The 26,551-nt window shown below is 37.2% G+C and overlaps 1 protein-coding gene across 12 annotated transcripts in view; it reads right to left on the reverse strand.

Annotated features, from left to right (window-relative positions):
* Positions 1 to 26,551, reverse strand: part of KTN1 (kinectin 1) — a 118,436-nt gene that overhangs the window by 49,736 nt on the left and 42,149 nt on the right. For all 12 annotated transcript variants that reach the window (XM_060004509.1, XM_060004505.1, XM_060004512.1 and 9 more), the window contains 8 exons: positions 25,176 to 25,313; positions 23,627 to 23,797; positions 22,113 to 22,243; positions 8,013 to 8,129; positions 5,302 to 5,442; positions 2,738 to 2,844; positions 1,789 to 1,921; positions 290 to 377 (listed from right to left, as the gene is read on the reverse strand). In XM_060004509.1, coding sequence (XP_059860492.1) covers positions 290 to 377; positions 1,789 to 1,921; positions 2,738 to 2,844; positions 5,302 to 5,442; positions 8,013 to 8,129; positions 22,113 to 22,243; positions 23,627 to 23,797; positions 25,176 to 25,313 — 1,026 coding nt within the window. The remainder of the gene's footprint in view (positions 1 to 289; positions 378 to 1,788; positions 1,922 to 2,737; positions 2,845 to 5,301; positions 5,443 to 8,012; positions 8,130 to 22,112; positions 22,244 to 23,626; positions 23,798 to 25,175; positions 25,314 to 26,551) is intronic.

The following is a 26,551-nucleotide window of genomic DNA, read 5'->3' on the forward strand; positions in this document are numbered from 1 at the left end:
AATGAAGAACTGATCAAGGAACCAGAGGGAATAACTACAGAAAGGGAACATGCACAGGTTCCCATTACCCTATTTATTGACTATAACTTAATGCCTCAGACAAAACTAGAGAGCTTATTTTTAAAACCCTAAGAAATGTTAAAGAAATAAAAGTACTATGAAAGTGTAAAAGCTATTTTTATTGACCTATAACCAAAATGCCAATTTACACTGTCTTCACATATGGAGAGGGGAGGAAGTTTTACCCAGAATTACATACTAAATTTAAATGAATACCACTTCCCCTTACCTTGCTGAGCTGCTTCATGCTCTGCTGTTCTCTTCCTGATATAGCTCTGGACTTCTTCCCACCTTCTCTCAGCTTCTTGCAGTTGAACCTGGAGAAAGGATAAGTCAGCACAAATACAGGATTCCAATTTAACGGAAAAAAAGCATCCTCTATCTTTACTGTTGTGACATAAAACTGCTTATTCCAACAACTAATCACCAGTCTCCTACATTTTAATAAGATAGGCAGATGTGCTCAGCCTGATAATATGCACAGATATTTCAGCCACTGCAATTCTACCCTCCAATACACAGGATTTACAGATTGGAGATTATTTCAGAAACTCAATATCTGTGCTGGTGCATCAATATAGCTACTACTATGGATATACCTGATCCACTTTGCTCTGATCAGCTTTCCACTGATCTTCCTTCAGCTGACAGGATTTCAAAAGGATAGTATCTTTATTGCTAAATTTCAGTGGGCACCTAAAATTCTTATTTTTAGGTATAGCACAACACTTCAATTATGACTATAATATTTAATGTCATTTATCTACTTATCCATATCCATAGAGCACAAACTTCCATATTTATAAATGCTACCAGCAAACACACCAGCAAGACAAATATTTACTGAAAGGAAGGACAACTATATCACTCTCCCACAGGGACCCATGAAAACTTCAAGAAAACAAAAATTATGCTATTTTCTGCATTCAATTATTCTCAAAGCCCTTTTAACCCCTACTACTCTAGAACTGGTATTAAGCTATATTGATTGTATCAATGACCTAGGTAGGAGTCTGTCAGATACATTTACTTACAGAAATTGAACTATATGTTCAATAAATCCTCTCCCCAGTAAAAGGAGGAACAGACAATTCTACTCATCACTCTACTCAATGTACACAGGCTAAAAAGTGCCAGAGAAATGAGTCCACTCCTCTCTCTCAGTCAGCCTGAGCAACCCCATGCGTGTCTTCCTAGTGTAAGCATCTCATGACAGCAAGTGCCATTCTGGTGTCTAAAGAAACAATGTGTGATTTTTTTCCCACTATGGCTCAAGTGAAAGCAACTGGAGCACTACTTCGTCTCGTGCTAAAGGAAAGGAAAATCATCTATTCCAATGCCGGAATAAAAACAGGCTCTACTAAACTTACTGAGAAATCCAAGTTATGTATAAGCGATGTTGAAGGTGATTTTAACTACCTATCAAAAATTTGATTTTTGCCTTACACATATACACCCTAACCTCCATATATATAAGACGAAATTCTACTGTGTATGCCTGTCAATCAGCTAATTTCAATTTTCATATCTTCAAAAAGTCTTTAACTGCAAACTCAAGCCTATATTCAATTTTTTCATTAGTGTACACGTTTCTATATAGGCAGAGCACTAAGACTACAGAAGTCCCATTAAGCCTCAAACTACACTTCTCAAAGCTATATACACTTTAATGTCATTGAATTGAATACCTACATTATTGATGAAATGATAAAGGTAGGAATATATCACCTTCAACTGAGTAACTGCCTGCTCAGCATTCTTCTTTTGGACTTCCTCTTGCTGCAGCTTTCCTGTTTTCTCAGTCAGCTCATTCACCAACCTAGCATAATCCTGGCGCAGTTTATTTAGTTCAGCAGACTGCCTGAAAACAGTAACTGGATTAGGAACCTTCCATTACTACAAAACACATATGAAGAGTAAACAAAATATATTTTATATGAGTTATGCTGAGTTAGTAATTCCACTTATAGCTAAATGAAAATGAATGCTATAAGTGACTACTAATAATGAAGTTTGGTTGAGTGTAATCTGAATCATTCTGAGGACAATAACACAAATACTAAAATTACTATAAAATAATCAAGAAAAACAGATGACCACACACCATGAGCACGAATCAACAGTGTCACCCTCAAATCAGTGTTCTGAAAATCTATTAAAATCAACCAGTCAGAATATTTATTCTACGTAAGCATGCTACTAGTCTTCTCTTGGACTGTTTGTCAAAGTACAGCCCACAGCCAACTAAATCACTATCACAAGGAATGTGTCTTAACATGCAGATTCCAGGATTCCACATCTCAGAGCCAATAAATCATAATCTTATAAGGGTAAGACTCAAGAATATGATTTTTAGCTAACATGTCAGATGTTCTTCAGAATAATGAAGTTTGAGAACTACTGTTAAATGGAATAGAAGGTTTAAAACTTGTAAATTCAGCCTCATAAATTTATAAACTGTTCCACTGGTGGCACTAGTGTTCATCATACAGTTTAGCTGAAGAGGTTCTTCAAAAGCAAGAGGATAGTTTTAGAAAATTCATTTTAGAAACAAGTGTAAAAAACAAAAGTCTAACCAATTATTATCAAACACCATTTTGGTGACTGAAGAAAATACTCTATCATTCAATGAAAATACTCTGCCATTCTATTAAAAGTAAAGCATTTGCAAACATACTTGCTTTCTAGCTGGTTGGTAGTATTGCTGACAGCATCTCTCAGTATGCCATTTTCCTGCTTCAAATGAGCTATCTCTGCCTCCATCTGCTCACGAACTTGCTGGAACTAAAATAATTTTACACACATAGATTTAGAAAACAATGATTGCCAAAGCTAACTTCGAAGAAAATTTATTATGATGAGAATGTAAAAAGCATCAATAGAATGAAGTCTGGATATCCTTTTCAAATAAATATAAACAAATTTAAAGGATAAACTTTGATAGTGACGAATACAAAGTAAACATAAGCTGCCACAGCATTCAAGAATGCAAGTAGATGCCAGCTGCTATCATAGGCAAAATAAATACACTGAGATGCTGTTTTAGAACTAAAAGATGTTTTAGAACTCTTTCCTACACAGTAGACTCACATAGAATTAATGTCAATTTTGTGTTAGCAATATTTTAATGAAAGATTTTAGTAATCAAAACTTTAAAAACTGAAAACATGTTCAAAACATTTACATTAAGTTACAAATTGAGCCATAGCCAAATAGATGGCAAATTCACTACACAAAAATCTACTTGCTAAAATATCTGGCTTCTTGTTTTTTATTTCAGAGTTACAGAATCAAAAGACAAAGAACACTGAATCTTATAACCCCACAACCTCAATTTAGTACGTGAAATAATCTTAATAATTTTTAGTAAACCTATTCAATTAAGAAAATCAAGTCTATGTTTCCACTTTTCAGAGAACTTACCATATGTAATCTATATCCTGGCCTCTATAAGCAATCAAGTTGAAAAAAAGAATCACTTCAACACCCTTAACCTTCAATAAAAGATGTTGCTACATGTATCCCACTAATTTTCAAATGAATAGTAAGTCAGAATTAAGAAGAAAAAGGATCACACAAGGCCAGGAAAATCAGTTCTTCAATAACCTGGTTAATGGGAAAGAATATTTCAAATGGCTGGGGCCTGGGAAGATGGAGGATTGAGCCAAATTAGAGCATCAAAGTAGTGGATGCAGTAAGAACCTGAGAGGAGATTCATTCACTTCTTTATCGCTATTAGTGGTATTTCCACAGAAAAAACTGGAACTTCAATAGCAGTAAATTTTTCAGCAAACTACCAATGTGATCAAAGTTATATTTTGCAAATAAAAATCTGGTACTAATTACACATATTAGAAAGGAAATGAGAGATCTATTAAGGTGCTATAATTATGCTAGTATGAAATAATAAACTAGGGTCATATCTAAAACCTGAATGCAAGAATAACTAGAAATAAAGTATCTTTAAGATTTCAGAACAAATTGTAGATTGGGCAAGGGAGAGAGAAGTCAAAGATTCAAGCATAAGGATAATAATGCCTCAAAACATTAGAAAATAAAAACAACCTGACCAGAAGCAAGAGTTTGATTTTAGACATACGTTAATTTTGAGGTGACGACAAACACTTTCAAATTGAAGCATCAGCCAGCAATGTAAACAATTTCAAAAAGAAATCACTGGTCCACAAAGTCCAATTAGAGGGAGTGTTAGAAGCCCACCTGACAAGCAGACTGAAACCATGTTCTTCAAAACAACAACAACAATCACTGGTCCAGACCTAACCGAAATCATGAAAATGGATAACACTGTAAAAATAGGCAGTAAGCACTGAACCTTCTAAAATGTTGAAAGAAAACAGGTGAAAATAAGGATCAGAGAGAGAAGGTCACTTAGGCCAAAACCATTATCACTTTTCCTCTCTTCTCCACTCCATCATCAAGCCCTATCTACTATCTCTTTTTTATCAAACTCATCCCCTCATTATCAATGTCTGACTTAAGGTCCTTATTCTCTGACTTGGATTCCTGCAAAAGCCTTTCAACTATCCCTGTTCCACTCTCTACACTGCTGCCACTCTCCATACTATGCCAGAGTAATAATTTAAAATACTAATATAATCACACTGTTGGGTTGCTTAAAGTCCTTCACTTGGCTCCCCAGTCTTCAGGGATATAAGGCCCTTTAAGACAAGACCTCCATCTATTTCTCTAGGTCTCTTCATTCCAGTCCTGATTCCCAAATACCACAACTCTTTACTGTATTTCTCACAAACCGTTATCACTAGACGACCTATGCTGAAAACACCTGGAGTGCACTCATTAAAAAGCACGATCCTGGGCCCCAAAAGAGACCTACCAAACCATCATCTCATGGGATGGGAAGGAATTACACCATGTAATAAGTCTCATACCCAGCACCCATTCGTTCACTTGCTTTCCTGACAATGCCTAATTGTTTCAAAAGATTCAACACGGTCTGCTTCTCATTTCTAAAAAGTCTTCCCTATCAATCCTTCTCTTCCCCACCTCTCATCTGCGCTGTCCCAAAGCACCTGATGCTTACCTCTACTATAACAGCGTATTTACTTGTCAACTTCTAGCCTCCCCAAAAAGTTGCTTACTTAAGGACAGGGAGACAGTTTAATTAGCCATTTGTACCAAAGCCCAACCCAGGGCACTTAAAAGTTTGCTAATTAAATGAATACAAATATTTAATTTTGTATTCAAAGAATGAAAATATACCTTCATCTGCATCTGTTGAGTCTCTTGGTAACTGACATGCATTTTGTTTTGAAACACATTATGTTCCTTTTCTAATGTCCCAATCCGATCTTTCATCCTTGCTATAACCACACTGCTTCTTTCTTTCTCTGCCATCATTTCCTAGAAGAGTAAATCAGAAAAAAAATATGAAAAACTTGTTATTTAAAAAAATAAGAACAAGACTTTACTAAGAAGAAAACAACATCAGTAAAACAATCATGAATTCTTTTTTTTTTAATAAATTTATGTTTTTATTTTTGGCTGTGTTAAGTCTTCGTTGCTGCGCGCGGGCTTCCCCTAGTTGCAGCAAGTGGGGGCTGCTGTTCGTTGCAGTGCGTGGGCTTCTCACTGCGGTGGCTTCTCTTGTTGAGGAACACAGGCTCTAGGCACGCAGGCTTCAGTAGTTGTGGCACACAGGCTCAGTAGTTGTGGCTCGTGGGCTCTAGAGTGCAGGCTCAGTAGTTGTGGTGCAGAGACTTAGTTCCTCCGCAGCATGTAGGATCTTCCCAGACCAGGGCTTGAACCCTTGTCCCCTGCATTGGCAGGTGGATTCTTAACCACTGTGCACCAGGGAAGCCCAATCTTGAATTGTGAAATAAGTACTTGCTTAAAAAGCAAGGTCAAAGGTTTTTTAAAAAAAAATTTGTCTTCTGCATCTTACCTGCTCTTTACACCAATTCCCTTCATAAACACTTAGCTGTTCTGTTTACTCATATTTCAAATGCACTTTCTGGTTTAAGAGTTAAAGACCTGAACATGGAATAAAATCCTACATTCTAACTTGATTATAAGAAAGAACATGTGTTTTTTTTTTGCGGTACTCGGCCCTCTCACTGTTGTGGCCTCTCCCGTTGCGGAGCACAGGCTCCGGACGCGCAGGCCCAGCGGCCATGGCTCACGGGCCCAGCTGCTCCGCGGCATGTGGGATCCTCCTGGACTGGGGCACGAACCCGTATCCCCTGCATCGGCAGGCGAACTCTCAACCACTGTGCCAAAAGGGAAGCCCCCAAGAAAGAACATTTTTAAAGCAAAACAAGGTAATTCTTCATTATTTCCAGGTACCAGCTCTTTTAGGGTACAGAATAGGCCCCCAGAAAAAAAAGAGCCGAGAAATAAAGTCTCCATCCTAAATTAAGAGATAAGGATAAGATATGTTTATAGCAGAATAGGGAAAGTAAAACTCAGAAAGTTTTATTATCTTCCCAAGTCAAACATTAAAAGGGTAATTTCATTTTGAGTTGCAAGTATTGTGAACTCCTAGGATAAATATTAACTATTAAAGTGCAAGAAAGCCAAGCAACTTTAAAGTTATCTGCAGGTATGATCAGTCCATTTTCCCTGCTCTCAGAAACTGTTTGACAAACTTTAAGATTTTCATTTAACTAACGGTTTGCCCATAAGAGTTCATTTACATTTGCAAATTGTTTTACTGATGTACATAATACGTTTAGGAAAAAAGTATACACATCTTAAGTATACAGCTCAATGAGTTACACAAAATAGTTTCTTTTTTTAATTTTTAAAATAATCAGAAAACTATAGCTACAGAAAACTACAGTAAAGTTTCTAATCTTAAGGAAACACTTATTTTAGCAACAACTTTGATTAATCTTAATCAAATGCAGCCAAAAATAAAATAAATTTATTAAAAAAAAATCAATCTAACCAAGTTTTCCACTGACTTTTTTTTATTTACCTCAAATTCACAGAAAAGATTTTATATTCAAATGAGGCCATTCTCATAACGTCATCAAGTAGCTACATGAACGACAGTGAAATAAACCTCACATAGTCTACTGTATTTAACACCTAAAAGGAGAAACAAGCACTTCGGGAAAAACGAGACCACATTTACTACAGAATTTCAATTATGTTCTCAGTCTACATGATTTTTTTAAATATAACTGACATAGAATATTATATTAGTTTCAAGTATACAATATAATAATTCAATACTCGCATTTATTGCTAAATCAAACACAGTTACAAACTTTTTTTACAAACAAGTTACAAACTTTTTACAAACTTTTTTTCTCGTTATGAGAACTTTTTTTCTCGTTATGAGAACTTTTAAAATTTACTCTTACACAGTTACAAACTTTTTTTCTCGTTATGAGAACTTTTAAAATTCTCGTAGCAACTTTCAAATATACAGCACAGTATTAATAACTATATTCACCATGCTGTACACTACATCCCCTGGACCTATTTATTTTACAACTGGAAATTTGTACTTTTACACTTGTTTAAAGGCCTTTTTTTTAAACCTCTCAAAGTAAATGGGATTTAAAGAACTTCACTGATTAAAAATTATATCACAAAAACCTTCATGAATAAACCACCCATGTAAGAGTTTCACATTTGTCCCATAAATTGGATTTAAACAAGATCACACTGAGTTTTGTGCTTCTATAGAATAATTCTAGGTCAGAACGAACTGAAACATACTCCCAATGTCCACAGGCTTCCATTATTCAGAAATTAGTATACCTATAAGTACTGCTATTTTAAATTCACAATTCAACTGTAGGCTATAATAACATGAAAGAGTGAGACCCCATCACCACCACCTAAATTCTAAAAGAAAATTACTTTCACGTGGTATAAATCTACTGCACAAATAAATCAGGAATTATGGACAATTTCTAAAATCCTTCATTGTTAACCCTTAAATACAAGAATGTCTTCACCTGGGTTAACTGCTTACACCGATCCTTCATAGCAGCAGCATCTTCCTTCAGAGCAGTAAGTAACTTGTCTTTTTCTTGAAGCTGATGTACAAGTGCAGTCAACTCTCCTTTATTTGACTACAATTGAGAAATCAATACAAAATTAGTTAATAGTAAACATCGGCTAATGAAAATTATGAAGATGAACTATCTGATATCAAGTGTTCTTAGGCCAATGCAGAGTTCACTATTACATATAAAGTAGAATAACTGCCAAACACTGGTCAGTGAAATATCATTCAGAAAAATCACTGTATCATTACATATTCTGATGCATAACATAGGACACATATCAATCAAGAAACAGATTTTTACAAAGAATTGACTTCCATTTTTAAACACAAAATCAAGATAGTAATCTCTCCCTTCTCCTCCTAAAAGTTCAAAAGAGGGGTATGAAATGAAATGCAAACTGAACCAAAAGAAAACAAACATCTGTAACGTCAAAGCATAATATCAGGAAAGACTTCCGAAAGCAGTGGAGATCAAACAGATGCTCAACAACCTTGTCAAAACATACCCAAGACTACAGAGGTGCCATGGGTACATAGTTCTCTGAAGTTAACAGGAATATACTGAAAGGTAAAACCAACAATCCCCCATTTGACATCAGGAACAAGCACAAATATAGAAGGTAGGAATTTTCTTGGTAGGAGGTCTTCGCAAGCAGAAGTAGGAAAGAAGAAATCATACAGGTAAACTTTATTCAAAGAGAGCAGCTAATCAGTAAGGAAGAGTTAAGAGAGATCCTCTACAGTGAGATCCTCTGTAGTGAACTCTTATATGAGAAAAAGGAAAGGCTAAAAGAACTCATTTTCACACATAGCCGAAGGAGAACAGCTCGTCTTAGCCATTCATTATCAATCCCTAGCCACAGAGATGATCCAAGAGAAACACCCCTCCCTGGAAGAGGAGTATTAATGAAAAAGAAATAAAACAAGGTCTATGTAAGATATGAGAAAAAAGGAAGGAAAGCAATAAGAAAAACCAAATGCCAAGTGGAGAAAAATCACCATAAAAAGACTGTCAAGAACGGACAAAAACTGATTAAAAAAACATATCACTATGACTTTCGAAAGTCTAACATAGCAACAATTTCTAGAAAAACAAGAGCAAAGAACAGAGCTCACAAGAAATAATTCAGAGGAAAGATAAGACCACAGAAAGAGATGAAATATAAGCTGGCAAAGCCCAAAGTAGAAGTAAAAGTAACACCATCTCAGAAATACAATCCAATTAGAAGTAGCAAACAGAAAAAGACATGTTGCTGAAAACACAGGAGAAGACATAGAGTTCAGGGTGGAGAGAAGTAAATAAAAATAAGAGGAAATAAACCAAAGCTTTATTTTTTTTAGGACAAAAATATGAAAGATAAAGACAATAGGCAACGAAGATCCAACTTACGCTTAATTGATACCCATTATTTCAATTCTTTTAAGGGACAGTGAATCTCATGACTGAAAAGACATGCTTTGCCCAAGGGAATACTGATAGAAGAGTCAATGCAAAGCCACATTATAGCAAAATTCCCATGACTTCAAAGAAGCTGAATCCCTTGATGTTTGTACAGTAGGGTGGACACTGGAAAGTCCAATAAATAATAAAAACTTGGTTGATTACCCAAAGGATGTTTTCATTGTGAGAGTGTATTTTGACAAAAATACATGAAAAGAATGCAAATTCAGGGGACTTCCCTGGTGGCCCAGTGGTTAAGACTCTGGGTTCCCAATGCAGGGGGTATGGGTTTGATCCCTGGTTGTGGAACTAAGATCCCACATGCCACGTGGCAGAGCCTTTAAAAAAATAAAAGAATGCAAAACTCAGGCTGGTCTCAGACTTCTATCCAGCGATAGGAATGTAGAGAATGGTAAAGCAAGCATGACAAATTATCAAGGAAAGAAACTGCAACCCAGAAAAATTATACCCCACCAAACTATCATTCAAGTACAAAGACAATAAAACAGCATTTTAACTTGCCAGAATTTGGGAAATACAGGTTCCATAAGCCCTTCTTGAAACAATTCCAGAAAAAAAAAAACAATTTCAGCCAACCAAGAGATGAATACAGAAGCTTATGGCAAAAGAACTGGTATCAAGCTTTGAACCCAGCATTAAGCTACAGAATTAAGACTGAAACAAACATAAAAATTATAGTCACAAAACAAACATTAAATATTGTAAGTATCTGATAAACAAATGCTATAATTAACAAAAGTAGAGAGGGAAGGAAGAGAGAAGGTAGGAAAAATTTTAAATAGACTTCCTCCTGTTATACAACATGGGGCCAAAATAGTTACTAACTTAGAGTTGGAAAAAAAACACATAATTGAGGCAAGTATATTTAAAGGCCAACAAGAAGAAATCAATAATCAACCAAAACTATCAAATTTTTTTTGCCTTTTCTTTTTTTTTTAATTGGGGTATAGTTGATTTACACTGTTATATTAGTTTCTGCTGTACAGTGAAGTGGATCAACTATATGTATACATATATCCCCTCCCTCTTGGACCTCCCTCCCAGCTCCCACCATGCCACACATCTAGGTCACCACAGAGCACTGAGCTGAGCTCCCTGTGCTATACAGCAGGTTCCCACTAGCTATCTATTTTACACATGGTAGAGTACCTATGTCAATCCTGATCTCCCAATTCATCCCACCCACACCTTCCCCCACTGTGTCCACACGTCCATTTTCTACATGTGCATCTCTATTCCTGCCCAGCAAACTGGTTCATCCGTACCATTTTTCTAGATTCCACAAATATATGTGTTAATGTACAATTCAAATACATTTTAAATGTTTTCTTACTAGTAATCACACTGAGTTAACATTTTTGAGCAATTATTTTATGCTAGGAACTCTAAGATAATACCTTATTATCATTCCCATTTTTGAGATGGGTAAACTGAGACACTGAGGTTAAGTAACTTATCTAAAGCCACAAAGCTCAAAGTGGCAGAGTCCAGATTTGAATCCAGGAAATCTGACCCTAGAGCCCAGGATCTTAACCTACACTCTAAATATACAACAGAAGTGTCTTATAGCTTAAACACAAAGGCGTGTGTACGTACACATAGAACATAACATCTCCTCTCCAACTCTGCAAAAGCCCTCTAGCTTTTACTCTGTTTTCCCCTTCCCATCTAAGCTTATTCAAAGTGGATACTGTCACCTTTCCTATTCATTCATCACTTATTTATAGTCTAGTACTCCAATGAAACTGCTTTCACTAAGGATATCAAATCCATTTTTTCAATCCTTACTCTCCTTGACTGCTCTAAAGCATGTCACTGCTGATTTTTCCCGCCACCCCTGAACTCTCTACCCTCCCTAAGCATCTGTGATCCCACTGTCTCCTGCTGTTTCTCCTCTCACTATACTCTGTGGTGGCTTTCCCTGACCTTTAAATGTTGGTGCTTCTCAAGGTTCATTCCTGAACTTTCTTACCACTCTCCACATCCTCTCTGGACTAACATATATCCACTATATGTACTGGTGATAGTTCATTACTTTCTGAAATTACCCACTTTGCAATATATTTTCAACACCAGAGAATTATATATTCAATTGTGAAATAATTGTATCCATTTAAATTCTCCAAAGGATGCCTAAAACAACTTCCTAAATATTTTCATAATCCTCTACTCTCTCTTCCTTTGCAAAGTGCTCATGAATACCATTGTCACCACAATCTATCCAGTTACTCCAGAGCAAAAACAAGCATTCATTCTAGACTCTTCTTCAGCCACCAAATCTAATTGGTCAGCAAGTCCTCTAACTCCTCTATCTCTATCCTACATCTATGTTTATATTCCTGCATTTATCTTCCCCCTTTCTCTGAAGTGGTCTTTATTAGGTGTGGGGATTCATCACATTCTGGACCTTGAAATCTATTAAAAGGTCTGAGCAAGAATCAATTTCCATGACAGGAAAAGGGAGAAATTAAACTTACCAAGTCTTTCCCTGATAAGAGTGGATCTACAAGTGCACTGAGTCCCTGAAGATAAGAATAGAATCACACCATAAGAAACACAGAACAAGATTTTAATTGAAAGCCAAAGGTTCCAAGGAAAAGGGAAAACTGTAAGGTTTCAAAATATTTACTCTATTTCAAAACGTTATCTTTAACAGTTCCCAACTTCCTCCTTGGCCTGCCTAATATAGCTATCAAGGGGAGTCTGATTTACCACCCAACCTCTAGAGTTCAAAGCTGTCTCAAGCAATAAAATGACTACTCTTGCACCCATAAACCACCACCACCACCATCCTTAGTCAGAAGAAAAACACCTGAAGCAATTAATTTTAAAAAGCAGTGATTTCAAACAGGTAGTAACTAAGTTCAGCTGGAGGCTTTTCCCTGCAAGAAGATTTTCCCAATCCTCACAAATAACCAGGAACCCTTTTAAGATATACACTTACCCAATTAAAGTAAATCAAAAGATAAATTCTTCAGTCAAGAACTTCAAGAACGTTCCTTGCAAGAGAATAATCTAACTTTGTATCCAAAGTCACACAGTTATCGCACTCTGATGATCCTCGAACACACTGTTTACTCTGAGCCACTGCTGGCACCACACGGAGACTGTCCAACAAGCATACTACATTGTAAAATGCCATAGATTTGTAAAACACGTTGTCAATAGATACCTGGAAGTATGGACAGACATACGCCATGATAAATGCTATATGACAAAAAAAATTCAGATGGTTATGAGAAAGAGAGAAGAGAATAATTTAGACTAGGAATTCAGATTAGCCTTATATGAGGAAATGATATTTAAATGGAAACCTGATGGAGGAAATAACCAAGGAAAGAAGTTAGGGGGTAGGGGCTTGGGGGCTTTCGGACAGTCCAGACAGAAGAGAATATTTGGTTTTCTTTAATGAGGGGATGAGGAAAATGCCATGAGATCAGGTTATAGAGACAGACAGACATAGGCCTTAAAAGGAATCTGGATTTTGCTTTAAGTGCAAAGAGAAAGGCACCAAAGGGTTTTTAAAGCAGTGATTTACCTCCTTAAAGGCTGCCTTGCAGTTGTGTAGAAAAAATAGACTAGAAGGCTACAAGGGAATGCAAAAACATCAACTAGGAGAATACTGAAGGTAATCAAATGAGAAGTGATGGTTTGGACTAGGACGGTCTTTAATAAATGGGAGAGGATTCAAGATGGTGGAGAAGGGACTTCCATGGTGGTCCAGTGGCTGGGGCTCTGGGCTCCCAGTGCAGGGGGCCCAGGTTTGATCCCTGGTCGGGGAACTAGATCCCACATGCATGCTGCAACTAAGAGTTCGCAGGCCACGATGAAGATCCCGTGTGCCACAACTAAGACCCAGTGCAACCAAATAAATATATACATATTTAAAAAAAAAAAAAGATGGTGGAGAAGTAGGAGGACGTGGAGTTCATCTCTCTCCACAGATGCATCAGGAATACATCTATAGATGCCACAATTCTCACAGAACACCAGCTGAAGACTAGCAGAAGGCCTTGAACACCAGACAGGACTATAAAGATCCCTGCATAACTGGGTAGGATGGCAAAAAGAAGGGAGGAGGAGGAGGAGAGGAAGCTGGATGGGACCTGCACCCCGGGGAGCAGGGAGGAGGCAGAAGCAGAGGAGAGAGTCCCAAATTCGGGGAAACCTCCTCTCCAACAGAGAAATCGACTGGGACAGAAGAAAGCATTTGAGGCTGTTGGAAGAGGGTGAAGCGGCCAATCGGTGGCAGATGGGACACAGTGAGAAATACACAGACGGTCCGTACCGTGGCCCTACATACCCTGGACTGGGACATGTGTTCACAGGTGTGCAAGGGGGCTGGGAGCTGGAGCACGGGGACTGGAGAACAGGCCCAGAGCAAGAATTGTTGTTGGCTGTGGGGAGATGGACTGAGGGGACGGGAGGGAGGAAATCCGCAGCAGGGAATACCTACAGAGGAAGACGGGACTGCCATGGAAGGAGGGCACTATTGCTGAGTAACACGCAGGGGGACAAGCCACTCTTGCAGCCTCTCTCTCCCCTCATGCCAGCACCTGCCAATTAGCAATTAAAAAAAGCCCCCTCAGGGATGGCCCTAGCGCACCTGCTGCTTGGCGCCAGAAAAAGCCCAGCCAGGGCTGGCCCTGACGCACCGTACACTGGGTGCCAGAAAAGGCCCTCACTAGGGCCATACCTCTTGTGCCTGTGGCTGACGGCTCCCCTGTGCATTTGGCACCACCAGGGCTCCTGCGATCCAAGCAGTCATACCACCTCTGCACTCTGTCCTCACTGGAACAGACCCAAGATCTCCACGGCGGCCTCAGGACCAGACTCTGTGGGTGGACCACACACAGAGGTGGGGATAAAACCAAAGCTGAACCCCAGGGATGGGGCAACTAAGGAAGAAGATCGAAAACTTTCCATCAGCTGTACAAGCTGCAGATTAAATCCCCGTGATCAGCTAGGTAGACCCTGCGTCCATGGAATATCTGAGTAGACAATGAGTGTTCTCACAAATGAAAATGGTCTAGCTCTGGCAGCTGTGGACGTTGGGGACAAGCACACACAAGAACTGGCTCAGATCAGAGTCTGAGTGGTCTTCACAGGGCCCACAACAGGTCCAGAGACCAGCCCAGAGGCAGAGGAGGGCCTCTTGGGGAGGCAGAGGTGGGCTATGGCTCACGGTGTGCGCAAAGACACTTTCAGCTGAGACCCCAGGGAAACATAATTATTACTATTAATTTTATTATGTTTTGATTCATTCTGGCTTTTTTGTTGTTGGGTTTCTTTTCTTTCTTTTTTTTGTTTGTTGTTGTTTCAGGTTTTTTTTCTTTAGTCTTTTGAGATCTTCATGTTCTATAACATATTTCTTATTTTTATTTTATTTTTTTATAAACTTCTATTTTTACTTTGCTTTTCTGTTTTTCTGTGTTCTTTTCCCGTATTTTTTTCTTCTTCTTTTTCTTTAATTTTTTTTTTATATTTCCATTTCTACTTTACTTTTCTGTTATCCTGTGTTTTTTCCCTTTCTATTTTATTTAATTTTTTTAATTCATTTTTATCAGTTTGTTCTGTTTCCTTACTTTATTCTTCAGTTGGCACACTGCTTTGGTTTTGTTATTAGGTTTTCTGTTTTTGTTAGTTTTGATTCTAATTGTTTGATTTCGTTTTTGAGTTGTTCTGTTTGTCTGGTTGTTCCCTTGTTTTTGTTTCATATGGTTCTGTTTGTTTCTTTTGTGTGTATGTATGCTTCCTTGTTTCTGTTTTTGTTTGTTTGATTTTACTTTTTACCATTTTTCTATGGTTTTATTAGTCTTTTCTTTTTTGTGTTTTTTTTTAATCCCCTTTATTGAGGGATGAGCAACTTGCGGTGTCTTGGTTCCCAGATTGGAAGTCGGGCCTGAGGCTCTGCGGTAGGAGCACGGAGTCCAGGATACTGGACCACTAAAGAATTCCTGGCCCCAGGGAAGATTGATCACCGAGAGCTCTCACAGAGGCCTCTAACTGAATCCAAGACCCGGCTCCACCCAACTGCCAGCAGCTCCCAGCGATGGATGCCTCTCACCAAACAACAAACAAGACAGGAACACAAACCCACCCATCAGCACACAAACTACCTAAAGCCATACTAAGCTCAAAGACACCCCAAAACATACCACCTGACTCAGCTCCACCTACAAGAACGCAGGCACAAGTCCCTCCCATCAGGAAGCCTACACAAGCCACTAGACCAACCTCACCACCAGGGGCAGAGAACAGAAGCAAGAGGAACTACGACCCTGCAGCCTAGGGAAAGGAGGAGACCTCAAATACCATAAACCAGACAAAAGGAGAAGACAGAGAAATATCTTGCAGGCAAAAGAGCAAGATAAAAACCCACAAGAACAAATAAATGAAGAGGAAATCGGTAAACCACCTGAAAAAGAATTCAGAATAATAATAGTAAAGATGATGCAAAATCTCAGAAACAGAGAAAATACAAGAAACGTTTAACAACGAACTTGAAGAGCTAAAGAGCAAACAAACAGTAAGGAACAACACAATAACTGAAATTAAAAATACTCCAGAAGGAATCAATAGCAGAATAACTGAGGCACAAAAATGGATAAGTGAGCTGGAAGAGAGAATGGTGAAAATAACTGCCGCAGAACAGAAAAAGAAAAAAGAATGAAAGTAATGGAGGACGGTCTCAGAGACCATTGGGACAACATTAAGCACAACAATGTTCGAATTGTAGGTGTCCCAGAAAAAGAAGAAAAAAAGAAAGGATCTGAGAAAATATTTGAAGAGATTATAGTCAAAAACTTCCCCAACACGGAAAAGGAAATAGTAAATCAAGTCCAGGAAGCATAGAGAGTCCCATACAGGAGAAACCCAAGGAGAAACATGCTGAGACACATATTAATCAAACTAACAAAATTTAAACACAAAGAAAAAGTATTAAAAGCAGCAAGGGAAAAGCAACAAATAACATACAAGGGAATCCCCAATAAGGTTAACAGCTGATCTTGCAGCAGAAATTCCACAGGCAAGAAGGGAGTGGCAAGATATATTTAAAGTGATGAAAGGGAAAAACCTACAACCAAGATTACTCAACTCAGCAAGGGTCTCATTCAGATTCAATGGACAAATCAAAAGCTTTAGAGACAAGCAAAAGTTAAGAGAATTCAGCACCACCAAACCAGCTTTACAATAAATGCTAAAGGAACTTCTCTAGGCAGGAAACACAAGAGAAGGAAAAGACCTACAATAACAAACCCAAACAATTAACGAAATGGTAATAGGAACATACATATCAATAATTACCTTAAATGTAATGGATTAAATGCCCCAACCGAAAGACACAGACTGGGGACTTCCCTGGTGGCACAGTGGTTAAAAGTCCGTCTGCCAAATGCACGGGACAGGGGTTCAATCCTTGGTCCAGGAAGATCCCACATGCCGCGGAGCAACTAACCCCAGGCACCACAACTACTGAGCCTGCGCTCTAGAGCCCACACTCCACAACAAGAGCAGCCACCTCAATGAGAAGCCCACACATCGCAACGAAGAGTAGCCCCCACTCAACGCAACTAGAGAAAGCCACGCACAGCAATGAAGACCCAACACAGTCATAAATAAATAAATAAGCAAACAAGCTAGCAAGCAAGGAAGCAAACAAGCAATCATTAAAATAAAGAAAAAGACACTGACTGGCTGAATGGATACAAAAACAAGACCCATATTATACTCTGTCTACAAGAGACCCCTTCAGACCTAGGGACAATACACACCGAAAGTGACGGAATGGAAGAAGACATTCCATGGAAATGGAAATCAAAAGAAAACTGGAGAGGCAATACTCACATCAGACAAATCAGACTTCCGACTTTAAAATAAAGACTATTATAAGAGACAAGGAAGGACACTATATAATGATCAAGGAATCAATCCAAGAAGAAAATATAACAATTAGAAATATCTATACATCAACACAGGAGCACCTCAGTACATAAAGCAAATGCTAACAGCCATAAAAGGAGAAATCAACAGTAACACAATAATAGTAGGGGACTTTAACACTCCACTTACACCAATGGACAGATCATCCAAACAGAAAATAAAGAAGGAAACACAAGCTTTAAATGACACATTAGACCAGATGGACTTAATAATTTGATATTTATAGGACATTCTATCCATAAACAACAAAATACACTTTCTTCTCAAGTGCACAAGCAACATTTTCCAGGATAAATCACATTTTGGGTCAAAAATCAAGCCTCAATAAATTTAAGAAAACTGAAATAGCATCAACCATCTTTTCTGACCACAACACTATGAGACTAGATATCAATTACAGGGAAAAAAACTGTAAAAAAATACAAACACATGGAGGCTAAACTACACTACTAAACAACCAACAGATCACTGAAGAAATCAAAGAGGAAATCAAAAAATACCTATAGACAAGTGACAGTGAAAATACGAAGACCCAAAACCTATGGGATGCAGCAAAAGCAGTTCTAAGAGGGAAGTTTATAGCAATATAAGCCTACCTCAAGAAACAAGAAACATCTCAAACAACCTGAACTTACACCTAAAGCAATGAGAGAAAGAAGAACAAAAAAAACCCAAAGTTATCAGAAGGAAAGAAATCATAAAGATCAGATCAGAAACAAATGAAAAAGAAATGAAGGAAACAATAGAAAAGATCAATAAAACTAAAAGCTGGCTCTTTGAGAAAATAAACAAAATTGATACCATGAGCCAAACTCATCAGGAAAAAAAGGGAGAAGATGCAAATCCATAGAATTAGAAATGAAAAAGGAGAAAAAACAACTGACACTGCAGAAATACAAAAGATCATGAGAGACTACTATAAGCAACTATATGCCAATAAAACGGACAACCTGAAAGAAATGGACAAATTCTTGGAAAAGTACAACCTTCCAAGATTGAACGAGGAAGAAACAGAAAATATGAGCAGACCAGTCACAAGTAATGAAATTGAACCTGTGATTAAAAATCTTCCAACAAACAAAAGGGCCAGACGGCTTCACGGGTGAATTCTATCAAACATGTAGAGAAGAAAGCTAACACCTATCCTTCTCAAACTCTTCCAAAATACAGCAGAGGGAGGAACACTCCCGAATTCATTCTACGAGGCCACCATCACCCTGATACCAAAACCAGACAAAGATGTCACAAAAAAAGAAAATTACAGGCCAATATCTCTGATGATCATAGATGCAAAAATCCTCAACAAAATACTAGCAAACAGAATCCAACAGCACATTAAAAGGATCATACACCATGATCAAGTGGGGTTTATCTCAGGAATGCAAGGATTCTTCAATATATGCAAATCAATCAATGTGATACACCATATTAACAAAGTGAAGGATAAAAACCATATGATAATCTCAACAGATGCAGAATAAGCTTATGACAAATTTCAACACCCACTTACGATAAAAACTCTCCATAAAGTGGGCATAGAGAGAACCTACCTCAACATAATAAAAGCCATATATGACTAACCCACAACCAACATCATTCTCAATGGTGAAAAACTGAGAGCATTTCCTCTAAGATCAGGAACAAGGCAAGTGTGCCCACTCTCACCACTATTATTCAACATAGTTTTGGAAGTTTTAGCCACAGCAATCAGAGAAGTAAAAGAAATGAAAGGAATCCAAACTGGAAAAGAAGTAGTAAAGCTGTCACTGTTTGCAGATGATATGATACTATATATAGATAATCCTAAAGATGCCACCAGAAAACTACTAGAGCTAATCAATGAATCTGGTAAAGTAGCAGGATACAAAATTGATGCACAGAAATCTCTTGCATTCCTATACACTAACAACAAAAAATCAGCAAGAGAAATTAAGGGAACACTCCCATTTACCACTGCAACAAAAACAATAAATACCTAGGAATAAACCTACCTAAGGAGGCAAAAGACGTGTATGCAGAAAACTATAAGAAACTGATGGGGGGGGAGACACTGATGAAAGAAATCAAAGACGATACAAACAGATGGAAACATAGACCATGTTCTTGGATTGGAAGAATCAACATTGTGAAAACGACTATACCGCCCAAAGTAATCTACAGACTCAGTGCAATCCTTATCAAATTACCAATGGCATCTTTCACAGAACTAGAATAAAAAATTTTACAATTCATGTGGAAACACAAAAGACCCCGAATAGCCAAAGTAATCTTGAGAAGGAAAAACAGAGCTGGAGGAATCAGGCTCCCTGACCTCAGACTATATTACAAAGCTACAGTAATCAAGACAGTATGGTATTGGCACAAAAGCAGAAATATAGATTAATGGAACAGGATAGAAAGCCCAGAGATAAACCCACACACATATGATCACCTTATCTTTAACAAAGGAGGCAAGAATATACAACGGAGAAAATCCAGCCTCTTCAATAAGTGGTGCTGGGAAAACTGGATAGCTACATATAAAAGAATGAAATCAGAACACTTCCTAACACCATACACAAAAATAAACTCAAAATGGATTAAAGACCTAAATGTAAGGCTAGACACTATCAAACTCTTAGAGGAAAACATAGGCAGAACACTCTATGACATAAATCACAGCAAGATCCTTTTTGACCCACTTCCTGGGGAATTGGAAATAAAAATAAACAAATGGGACCTAATGAAACTTCAAAGCTTTTGCACAGCAAAGGAAACCATAAACAAGGCCAAAAGACAACCCTCAGAATGGGAGGAAATATTTGCAAATGAAGCAACTGACAAAGGATTAATCTCCAAAATTTCCAAGCAGCTCATGCAGCTCAATATCAAAAAAACAAACACCCCAATCCATAAATGGACAGAAGACCTAAATAGACATTTCTCCAGAGAAGACATACAGATTGCCAACAAATACATGAAAAGATGCTCAACATCACTAATCATTACAGAAATGCAAATCAAAACTACAATGAGGTATCACCTCACACTGGTCAGAATGGCCATCATCAAAAAATCTACAGACAGTAAATGCTGGAGAGGGTGTGGAGAAAAGGGAACCCTCTTGCACTGTTGCTGGGAATGTAAACTGATACAGCCACTATGGAGAACAGTATGGAGGTTCCTTAAAACACTACAAATAGAACTACCATACGACCCAGCAATCCCACTACTGGGCATATACCCTGAGAAAACCATAATTCAAAAAGAGTCATGTATCACAATGTTCACTGCAGCACTATTTGCAATAGCCAGGACATGGAAGCAACCTAAGTGTCCATCAACAGATGAATGGATAAAGATGTGGCACATACATACAATGGAATATTACTCAGCCATAAAAAGAAATGAAACTGAGTTATTTGTAGAGATGGATGGACCCAGAGTCTGTCATACAGAGTGACATAAGTTAGAAAGAGAAAAACAAATACTGTATGCTAACACATATATATGGAATCTAAAAAAAAAAATGGTTCTGATGAACCTAGAGGTAGAACAGGAATAAAGATGTAGACGTAGAGAATGGACTTGAGGACATGGGGAGGGGGAAGGTTAAGCCGGGACGAAGTGAGAGAGTAGCATGGACATATATACACTACCAAATGTAAAACAGATAGCTAGTGGGAAGCAGCTGCATCACACGGGGAGATCAGCTCGGTGCTTTGTGACCACCTAGAGGGGTGGGATAGGGAGGGTGGGAGGGAGGTTCAAGAGGGAGGAGATATGGGGATATATGTATACATATAGCTGATTCACTTTATTGTACAGCAGAAACACATCATAAAGCAATTACTCCAATAAAGATGGGGGGAAAAAAAGAATAAATGGAAGCCACTAAAGGTTTAAAGGCAGAAAAGTGTGTTAGGAGTGTGTGTGTATGTGTGTTTAAAATAAGAATGGTCACATCCACAATCTAATATTGAACACCGGATACCATGTCATCTTATCTCACACAAAGTAACACTTAAAAACTTGTCACATTTCCCAATATGAGATAGTTAGTAGACCTGATAATATAGTGAGTATAATATAATGAGAAATTAAATATTAGCTTCATGGCTTCGTTTTTTTCAAATTTTAGTCAGTCATAGCAATGATTCTATCATTCAAAGCATTTACTTTAGAACAGTAGTATTCTATACATACATACACACACACACACACACACACACACACACACACACGAAAAAGATGCCCAGGTGCTTTGAATGGTGTTATCTTCAGTCACAAAAACATTCCATATGTTATCCAGAAATCACCCGACCTTGCCTTCAGCACTTACATTCACAGGAAAGCAAGGTACAACTTAGCCAAGTGCCAAATGACTTTAAAGTTATATAAATCTTCTTACTTATTATAAGCAATTCGTTTTTGTCAAAACCTCAGATGATTCGGACACCTAACTGAACTAAATAAGTATATTGATTAGTATGGATATACGAAATAACTTCCGAAGGCATTCCAGAACTTTTAAATGTCACTAAGTGCTTTCGGGGTATGAAGGATGGGAGTAGGTTATAACTTATTGCTCTAGCAGAAGTCTTGCTTGGTGAACTTCTAATCACTGCCCTCAAATAGGCTCATAATCTAAAATATGCTTACCTTCTTTAAAGCATCCTGTATCACACCAGACTTTTCCTTTAGCAGGTCTACAACACAAAGGGCCTCATCTTCAGAAAACATCATAGTCTTCAAGGACAGAAGAAAATCTTTAAATTTTACTTCAGCATTCTCTTTAAAAAAAAAAAAGTTAACATTTAAAAGATATAAGTAACAACTTCAGCAAAGGTAAAGCACCAAGAATTCTTGACCCAGAAAGTCAGTAACCAAGAGAAAACAGATTTACATTTCAGGTCAAACAACAATTAATGCTCTAGTCCACAGAGAAAAAGTGTTTATCATTTTTAATATAATATGGAATAATTACATTAAATAAAAATTTGCTCAACCTGCAGAATATTTTTTATGTTTTCTTAATTGGAAATATAGTTGATTTACAATGTTGTGTTAATTTCTGCTGTACAGCAAAGTGATTCAGTTATACATATATATATGTACATTATTTCTTAGATTCTTTTCCATTATGGTTTATCATGGGATACTGAATATAGTTCCCTGGGCTATACAGTAGGACCTTGTTGTTTATCCATTCTATGTACATAGTGGTTTGTATCCAAACTGCAGAATATTAAAGTGCCAGTATACCCTTACTTTAAAAAAAAAAAAATGCAAATGTCTAATATATGGTAGTATCTATACTAAATATGTTCACAAATACTGTCATTTAACTGTAATACTTAGGACTTATGAGGCAAATTTTACAGATGAGAAAATAAGCTCGAAGACAATTACAAAAAGGAAGTCTGATTTTACAAACATCAAGTATATACAGCAATCCTAACATTTTAAAAATCCATGTGCCAAACATCTCCTGACTCACCCACTTCGATTCCCCTAGGGCTCTTATATTAGGCAACAGCGGCCTCTCATTAAAAGCAACTGCCACCCATTACACCCAAAGGTGCCCAGAGCTTTTAATACTTCAGCTACATTATAAGTTTAAAAAGGCAGTTGTGTGCATGTATGAGAACAAGGGGTATATGGAAACTCTGTACTTTCCACTCAATTTTGCTATGAACCTAAAAGTGCTGTTTAAAAAAAAAAAAACTATTAAAAAAATAATATGGAGTTCCCTGGTGGTCCAGTGGCTAGGACTCAGCACTTTCACTGCCATGGGCCCCGGTTCAACCCCTGGTTGGGGAACTAAGATCCCGCAAACCATGTGACTCGGCCAAAATAATAACAATAATAATAATAATAGTAATAATAATAATAAGGCCGTTGTGAATTAGCATAGAAAACTCTGAGAGACAATAATAGAAGGGAACAGATTACCCGACAGCAAAACAGCTATGAAACCTTAGGCAAGTCAAAGTCTAATGTCCAGCTCTACAAAACTGAGAAGGTGGATTAGAAAACTACCAATAAATCTTTTACTACAAAGATTCTATTAGTCTTTTGCAATTCATTGCTTCTATGAGAAAACACACTCACTCCAACAGAACTCAAAAATGTGTTTTTTTCAATACAAAAGATTGTCACATTCTGTATATTACCTTTATCAGCTTCAATCTTCAGTTTTTTAGCCCCTGTTTTCTGAATTCCTTCTACTTGGTCAGGTTTAATCAGATCAATAACCTCTCTCTTATCCACCACAGGATTTGAATCAGCATTATCCATCAAAGGAATATAAGTTGTTGCATGAATAAGGGGTTCATCTACCAAGACTGTAATTTAAATTCAACAAAATCATAATTACTCAGCATTTTTTATAACAGAGTAATTAAATAACATGTAAGCACAATTAAGTTTAATGATAAATGCAGTTATTTTCAAATCTCTAATACCAGCTCAATTTGGCTTTAAATTCCTATTTTATCATTTAACAACTCAAAACACTCTTCTAATTAAGAAATACCAGTTCAATATTATTTTATAGCATATCATTTGTATCACACATCTCCTCTAATAGTATCTGAAAATTTCTTCTTATACATCCCTATACATTTTAGTTAGTTCTCATGTTTCTCCTGATTTAACTAAGAATCCATTCACATTTAATTAGTGCTCAAGGAAAACTATTAATTTTTAATGTATGTTGGTACTTTACTGACCTCTTATTCCAATTGGTTAATTCCTGAGTTTTTTTCCTTGCTAGATACAAAATTAGTCACTGCTCCTTGCAGATATCTTCTCATTTCTAATAGTTATGCTTCTAACTTATATGGTACATCTTACTACACTAGTTAAAACTTCCAGAACCACATTAAAAGTGGAGGAAGGAAGGCTTCTTACTTTGTTCCTAATTTTAATGGGAAAAGCTTGAATACTGAAGTCTGATATCTGTTGGTTAGAGACACAAACTTCCACACCCATATGGAAGTCTCTCTAAAAAAAAAAAAAACTCTGGGGCACATACAGTTCTTTCATTTAAAATGTATAATAAATATTTAATATTAACAAATATTTTGTGATAATATTTTTCTATACCTGATTGCTTGATATATCATAATTTTAATGCAAATAACAGAATTTCATCTTTTCCCTTGTCAATTTTACTATTTTCTAGCACTAGTTGATATCACAGCCCAATATTATAAAAATCACTGTTTTATCTACATAAATTTCATAGCTAAGTCTTCTGTGGACAATTCGGAACAGATAAAAATTGCTTCATCACTTTTAACTGGATGCTTCTCATACACACATGCAAATTATGTTTAATAAATAGTTAGGAATGTAGGGTAATGATAAATTTAACTAATGTTCTCAAGCATAATCTTTATGTGATATTAAAAAGTACAAATATTTCAGGAATACTTTTCTTCTATAGAGTTTGTATGCTATTAAGATTATTTTCAAAACTCAGTTAAGAATGAGAATATTTATAAATGTTTCTGTCCTTTTATAAATTTCATATAAAGGTCTTCACCACAAACTTATACCCTAACCATCTGTCAAAGCACCATGGGCTTGTATTAGTTTTAAAGCTGTTATGGTACATATTAAGCTGGAAGTTAAAGAGCATGTGAGGTCTCTAGGTTCCTTGTCCTAGTGGACTTCTCTAGAATTAGTATATATAAAATACATATCTACACATTTCACCATTTTCAGTCTTTTGCTTCTTTGATGAAACCTTCTTCTTTCCTGATCCACCTTCTTGTTTAGTCTCTTGATGCAGGGGTAATGGTTCTTGCTTTTTTGACGGTGCCATAAGAGGTTCCACCTTTTTATCCTGATCATCTTTATGAAAAATAAATGAAAAATCATCATAGCAAACAATGAACACACCAGAAAAGATTCAATTATTAATGAATACTTCCTAAAATGCTTTACCACCAAAATTTTAAATTCTGATATACAATTCTCTCACTTATTCTAGCTTTCTTACTCTGCCACATATGCTCTTTAACTTCATCAGGACTTCTAGTACTTGCTCCTTCTTTTATATCCCATTTCTCAGCCACTCCTAGCCCTACTCAGCTTATAGGCATGGTCAAATCCCTTATCATCTTAAAAAATAAAACCCTTCCCACCACTGTAATCCCTAGCCCCCCACACCCATTTCCTTTTTATACTGACCAAAGAACAGTCTGTACTTCCTTTCCTACCAATCATTTCTCAACTAATTGCAACCTGATTTTTCTCTCTTCCATTATATCCATGAAAGATTTTACTCAGGTCCCTAGTGTCCCAAATGCCACATTCTACCAATAATATCCTTTAATCCTTATTTGAATTCTATTTAGCATTTCATACTATTGGTCTCTACCTCTTTAAATTACTCTCTTCTCCGTTATGCTAAGTGAAATAAGCCAGTCACAAAAGGACAAATATTGTATGATTTCACTTATATGAAGTACCTAGAGTAGTCAAATTCATAGACACGGAAAGTAGGATGGTGCTTGCCAAGAACTAGAGAGAGGGAAGAATGGGGAATTAGTGCTTAACGGGTACAGAATTTTAGTTGGGAAAGACCAAAAGTTCTTGAGATGGCTGGTGGTGATGACTGTGCAAGAATGTGAATGTACTTAATGCCACAGAACTTATACTCTTTTTTTTTTTTTTTGCGGGACGTGGGCCTCTCATTGTTGTGGCCTCTCCCATTGCGGAGCACAGACTCCGGTCGCACAGCCTCCGGTCGCACAGGCTCAGCGGCCATGGCTCACAGGCCCAGCCGCTCCGCGGCATGTGGGATCTTCCCAGACCGGGGCACGAACCCGCATCCCCTGCATTGGCAGGCGGACTCTCAACCACTGAGCCACAAGGGAAGCCCAGAACTTATACTTTAAAATGGTAAATTTTATGTTACATATATTTGTACCACAATAAAATTCAGCTCCCATGATAATTCTTTTCTTACACTTGGAATATTCCTTTGCAGTCTCCTTTGTAAGCTGTTCCTACTGAATACCTTATACACTGGTATTCTTCAGGATTGTGTCCTCATTTTAAATACTTTCATTGAATGATCTTCTCTA

This window comes from Delphinus delphis, chromosome 2 (genome assembly GCF_949987515.2).
Source record: "Delphinus delphis chromosome 2, mDelDel1.2, whole genome shotgun sequence".
Lineage (NCBI taxonomy): Eukaryota > Metazoa > Chordata > Mammalia > Artiodactyla > Delphinidae > Delphinus > Delphinus delphis.